At 34.0% G+C, this 6,850-nt stretch overlaps 1 protein-coding gene across 1 annotated transcript; it reads right to left on the reverse strand.

Moving 5' to 3' along the window:
* Positions 1-506: 506 nt before the first annotated feature.
* LOC128092912 (uncharacterized) lies at positions 507-2,532 on the reverse strand. Its single transcript, XM_052708071.1, has one exon. The coding sequence runs from the start codon at positions 2,364-2,366 to the stop codon at positions 675-677; it is 1,692 nt and encodes a 563-aa protein (XP_052564031.1). The 5' UTR covers positions 2,367-2,532; the 3' UTR covers positions 507-674.
* Between the last annotated feature and the right edge of the window lie 4,318 nt (positions 2,533-6,850).

A 6,850-nucleotide genomic window follows, 5' to 3' on the forward strand; every position in this document is an offset into this window, starting at 1 on the left:
GATATTGGAATGTCTGGAAAGGCATTGCTGAGCCTATATGATTTCGTGATTTTTACTCTCCAATCATTAAATTCAAGTTAGCTACCACAAATTATTTGATATTTCTGATTGCCTTTCACATTATCGAATGCATTTTTCAAAAAATTTTCACCGCCATATCACTATGGGGTATTTCCATAGAAGCGAGCGGCCAAAAATATTTTTTCACTTTTTTGTGACTTTTTTGTGTTGTTTGTACTTATTATCATGTAAACAAATGAAATTTGATATTTTTCAAAAAAAAAGTTAAATTTTCGATTTTTTTCGATTTTTTTATACATTTGAGCCCACATGCATTGAAATGGTGAATTTTAATATCCTTGCTCTGTCTGTTTGATGCACGGAATGGCGGCTTATGCTTTGTTATAGTTTTCGTTTACTTTCAATCCCCCTCCCCTTCCTCTTGAGTCAAAATCTACCTCTCTTTGACCCCCCCCCTCCCCCCTCACCACCCAAATTAAAAAAAAATTACGATGTTTTAGGATTTTCTGGAACATTGTACCATCACAGAAGGGGAGGAAACAAAGGAATGTTTATGAAAATGCAATTAATTTGATTATTAAAAATTTATTGACCAACACTTAATAAATATTACATGACTAGATATATCTCAATGCACTTCATCTGTCAAAAATCTAATCTTCGTCCACAACATCTTCTTCAAAATCTTCGTCAACTTCATCAACAGCATCCATAAGATCATTCATTATGTTAGAACTTGTATCACTTTCAGAATCCTCGAAAACCATGAAACTTCTAACAACTGTTGGGTATGAAGAGCAAACTTTCTTGGTATGTTTTTTGCTTACCCACATTGAACTTAAATATGGGTCCGACTCATGCAATGCCCTTAAAAATACATCCATTAAATTTGCTTCTCGTGATCTTTTTCTAGCAAAATGCGAACGAAATAATTTCAAATGTTTGTGTTGACATTCAGCGGCTTCTTCTGCCAAAACACCAAGAGGAGCAGGAGAATGAAGAATTATATCACCTGCATGAGCAAGCACTTTATGCAGAGTTGCAGGAATTTTATACCATTCGTAGTGTTCTAAATAGAACCTATATGTATCTTTGCAATATTCATCAAATATTTCAGGATTAATGGCTTCTTGGCAGTTGATCGCTATCAAAATATTACGAAATCTCTCGATCAACTCTTTTTCAATGCCCAATACACTGCTTAAAAGTTCCGGGTTAGAAAATGCTTTCCTACAAATGTTTCCGGTAGTACTCGTACCTTTACCGCCTGATCTTGGTTGATCAGCTCTAAATCCAAATGCCTTGTGCAATGCTTCCAGAACCATCTTTTTTCGTTTAAGATAATTCAGCTTAAGATCCTTCGTAACCCTCCATTGTTTGATCTCCATCCGATATGAAATATGTAACAGACATTCGAAAAACCGTATCCAAGCATGAAGTGGAGATATTCCATAGTATAATGTGTCTTCATTGGCAGTAAATCCTTCTTCTAGTTTTTCGATGGAGTTCATTATATTAGGTGTTGCCCCACATATAGGACAATTTTGCATCGATGATGAACCAGTAATATATGTCAGCACTTTTCCGTCTATCATACTCAAAACAAAATTAAAATCGATCAACACGAATTTATCACCCGGAAGATCAATTTTCAAAGGTGTCAATTCACACATTTCTTTTTCCAGATCATGTTTTGTTTTCAGGATGATTTCTCTAGATTCTTTAATAAACTGTAACATAATTGGTCGACAAAATCTGATGCTTTGAGGTGTAGGATTATGCCATAAAATATGTTTACCATCACTATGCACGTATAATTGGATGGGAGTTAACGTTGCAGCAAAGACATCGGAATCATCAATGCTACCTTCTGGCAATGAATGATTAAATTGAGAATATCCAGTGGATCCATCCATTCCCCAACTACTCAATAAAACCAATTCGGCGCAATCTAAATCATGACTATCTAGATAATCTGTCACATCCTGCCTTATTACTTGAAGTATTCTAGATGCCGTATGATTCATCAGAGCTTGCAATTCCACTTTTATCTTCGAGGCTGACCCTTCGATGAATTCAACAGGAGGTGCGCATGTTTTTTTGGCACCTGCTATAACATTGTAAGGCGGATATCTCGAAGGGCAATCAAAATGAAATATTTCATACTGAGCCTTAGTAAGGTGTGCTTCGATAATCAGCGCAAATGCTTCTTCCGGCGTTTTTAACTGTCGGTCGTTAGTTAACTGAACGTACATTTTAGAAAAGTAATCCTGATTTTTCAGGAGGTGTCCTATCACTTTAACTACATTCACATCGTGCCTTTTAAATGCTGTTCTCCTTGCCATTAACAAAGCCTTATGAATTGAATCCACTTTAGGATCCAATGATTCATTATCAATGGTACGTCGAACACTCCTATCACTCTTCGCATCAAACTCTTTGGGTTCTCGTCCACGTTTTTTCGTTGATCCACTTGTTAAATTCACGTTTTCCACGATAAATCCTTCTAAATCAAACTCACTATGTAATCAATTGTTGACTCAAAAAATGAACTTCTTCTATGGGCTTTTGTATACCTCGTTTTAAAGCTACAGAACAACATGCGTAGTTTTTCCCTGAGTAGATCATGTGATGGTTCTGCAATGTTGTAATTCTTACAAATATACTCGAAAGCAGTTTTCACATTTTCAGAATGGTGCTTCGTTACATCGAACATGGACACTACGGTATTATTATCCATATTTTTAAAAGAACACAACAACTAACTGATATGAATATTCGAAGAATTGTTGCTGTTAAATACTTAGCATAGGTATTTCTAATTTTATTAAACGTACCTAAGTACCAACAAAGTCATGAATATCAAATCAATTCCAAAACATACATAGCAGGTACGTCATTTCTGCCTCCGCAGGTAAATATTGTGATTTTAACCAAGCGTATGCGCGAAATCATTAATTTTCTTGCATGAATCAAAATGTTCAAAATGGCATAACTCAAAAAGTGCACATAAGTGCACTTTGAAATTTGGAGACAAGTTAGGACATGGTTCAAATTTTAAGCTGGGAAATTTTCAGATCGCACAAATGCACACAAAAAAAGTACTCCATTAACAAAGTTGAAAAAAACTAAATTTTGAACAAAAATCCATCTTTTTTGATTTTTATTATTTTTTTTAGCCTGTAAAAGTGTGTTTTGTAAAATTTTATTGAAAAGTTGAATCAATTACCTTTCTGAATATATATAATGATGCAGGAAAAAATACATAAACAGCTACACAGTACAACTATGAAAAATAATCATTTTTTTTGTCAAAAAACATGTTTTTTCTTACCATTTTTGCCTTTGAAGGTCTGCAATTCAGTGAATTTTGAACCTACAACTTTCAAACTCCGGATTTTTCTTAGTTAGAATGTTTATTTTCGAAAAAAAATACCAAAAAAATAATTAGAGTATGTCGGTTTTTCGATTTATGGCCGCCTGAAACCCCATAGTGCATATTAGCCACCAATTTGGGTTTCAAACTCTCAGATCATTTGGAGTCAAATTATAGCCCAACGAGCCAAAATTGGACATTTATATTTTGGCCAATAAGTCTACAAGCTTGAATATTTGGCAACCCTGTTTTGAGTTATGGCAACTTAATAATTATTATTTCCTGAATTTCTTGAACTTGAACCATTTTTTTGTTTCAAAATAGTTTATTTGCGTTTTCCTCGACTCAAGGAATTTCCCTGCCCGTAACGATGCATCGATTTATTCGCCCTTCACCACTATCGCAATCGAATTCCTTTCCCAAGTTATTTCCATTCCACTGCACACAATGCACACGATCCAGATGTCCCGAAATGGGCAACCGTGACGGCAATGTGGCAAGTGCCCAGAATTCCTCCCCACCTTCACCTTCATAAACCTCTTTCGCCAACCGAAGTTCTTTCGGCATGACATCCATTGCTCGGTTTTTACAACCAACCTTGCCTCTTCCAACCTTAATCCACATCCCAACCACTAAAAACAACTCCCGCAATAAACCAGAAGGAAAATGAAAGCTCTTTTCGCTCTTTTCTTTTCTTTCGCTCCCACCCAGATGCAAAATTACCCGCGTTGAAATTTTTACAACCCCTCCCCCCCAACCCCACCGAGTCAGTGTCGCAAAAAGGGTTCACGACTTTTATTAGCCCCTCGCATAAAAACCCTCGCGGACTAAGCTGCGTGGTCCTCTGACCAGGTAGGACAACGGAACAAGCTCACTGTGATGATGGCGGATTGAAGGTATCTTGGACTCGTAAAAGGCAGCGAGGCCTGCACGCGATAAGGGATGGGAGGACTGGGGAAATTTGAGCTTCTCAATTATGGAACATAAGCGCGTCGAATTTTGGGTCCTTTTCCGGGTTTCCGGCTAGTAATCCGTGGGGCGAGGAGGAAAAAGATTTTATGGAATTTAAAAAAACTGTTTATTTTTAGTTTTTTTTATTCACAGTATTTAAATGTTATGGTAGATGAATGGCAAATATATTTTTTTGCAATTCCGTCGTGAAACTACTTACTTTTACTGTCATTCATGAACGACGAAATAGCCTACTTTTCTGTACCAAAAATAACAGAGTCGAATAGCAACACTTTTCAAAATAAATGCTGCAAAGTTCTACTTTTCAGCACTCAAATGGGTGCTGAAAAGTTGAACTTTTCAGCACTTGTTTTGAAAAGTAACACTTTTCAACATTTTTTTTTATTTGAACGATTTTTTGACAAAATACATGAAAAATTGACATAAAATTTCACTCATTGTGTGTTTTTTGGAAATGCATAAAATGTTGTACGGAACTCGTTGCAAAACTTGATTTTTTCAGCACTCTTCGTATTTATCCAACTCGGTGAACCTCGTTGGATAAATGTACGACTCGTGCTGAAAAAATCCTCTTTTTGCAACTTGTTGCATAAACTACTATTGTGTAATTAAAGCTGAAGATTTTTTTTCTAAAGGTTTTGAATAACGACAACTAAAAAGTTTGATATAATTCATTAACTAAAAAAAAATGCAAGGTATTTAAATTCTGAAGGCTTAAATTTTTTCCGAAGATTTCAAAGAATTTAACATTATGAGAGTTATGACAAACTTTCTCTTTTAGGTAATAGGAATTACAAAATGAGTTGAATAATAATTCCAAATGTGTTATCGATACACAGCAAATAAAATTAAAAAAAATCCTAAACAAAGATTGGCAGTTTGTGGATTTTAAAGTAAACTGATTTTCAAAATATAATTTTGTGTGGGTGATTTTCATAGATTTTGAACAGCAAAATTAACCTTCAAAATCACAACCTCAGGAAAATTATGGGATACAAGATGCAACATGTACAATGTTTGTTTATTTTTGGATTTGAAACATATTTTTAAAAGTTAATTTCTTAAATATGAGCAAATTAAAAAAAAAGCTTTATTTTCAAAATACGGATAAAACATTGCTTGTACTTTTCCAATGACTATAGAAATAATTTTCATAATATGTTCGTCCATTGTATCTCCATACCATTTGGTAACCGCAAAATGGCTATCAAATATTTGAATTTGATCTCTTTGAAAAAGGTAATTAAAAGTTTGTATTTTCACTTTATTTTTTTAAGTAAAAACTGCAATCGAAAAGTACTTCACATTAATTTTGATACCGTGCATAATATTTAAGTTAAAGCTACATTAAATAGATTTTTGTTAAAAGCATGTCTTTCAGTCAACTATTAGCTTTGAAAAATTGCCCTAAGAGGGCGCTTGGGCAATTAGTAGACAAGCTAAAAATACATTTTTTTTTTAAATTAAAAAAAACAATGAAGATATGACCAATATTTGCTGGGATGAAGCTCCTAAGAATAAATCAAACAGGAAAATTGAGTTTTTTACATGACCAAAATAGCGTCAATGTCAATAGATGGATAAATCGTGTAACTTTCCGATCTTTTGGAATTTAATAACTTTTAAATTTTTAATTCAGCTAAAACATTCGAAAAGTTCCAAACACATCATTTTTAATTATAATATTTAATTATATTATTGGCTCGAAAATAAAAAAAATGATTAAATTCATGAAATTCCAAAAACGTAAATTTGCAACGTTTTTCTTAATTAGTTTTTTTTTAAATAATGGTGTTCTACCACATTGTACCATAGCAATTATCTTTTATTTTTTCGCGGAAAGTCCAATTTAAAATAAATGTTATTTTTTTCGAGGGTGCAGTAATGACTCGATTGTCCGAAGGCTTTGGAAAAAATCACTTCTGAGATCGGATCACGAAATTTTTTTTTTTCGTTGTCTTATTTTGATTGTCGAGCTTAAATGTGACCCCTGAACTACTGTAAAGTGGTTTAGAATTTTTGAATCCAAGATGGCGCCCATGATGAAATGGCGCACGTGATGAAATATTGAAAAAAAAAAAATGCACTTTGTTATTTAATTTTTAAAAATCTGTTCAAATTTGACTAAAATTCGAACGTAGAACTTGAATTTCATGGAAAAAGTAAGAAAATAAAAAAAAAATCGTGATTTGATTATCCGAAGTCTCATACTAATCTTCGGATAATTGAACTTTGGATAATTGAATCTGAATTTTAGTTGTTTTCCAGAAATGTTCTAAGCAATATATACAACATTGTCGAAGACACCAAATCGATCATAAAGTCCGATCTCCAGATACATATATTTGATTTTCGCATAGCTTTTTTGTTTGAATACATACCAATCAGCTTAGAACACCATACGCGGTGCCCGTGCTGTATCAAGAAGGTTGTTCCATGTTGCTCGGTTCTGGGCTGCAGCTCGCCAGTCTCCTAGGTTGC

The sequence above is a fragment of the Culex pipiens genome, chromosome 2, assembly GCF_016801865.2.
Source record: "Culex pipiens pallens isolate TS chromosome 2, TS_CPP_V2, whole genome shotgun sequence".
NCBI lineage: Eukaryota > Metazoa > Arthropoda > Insecta > Diptera > Culicidae > Culex > Culex pipiens.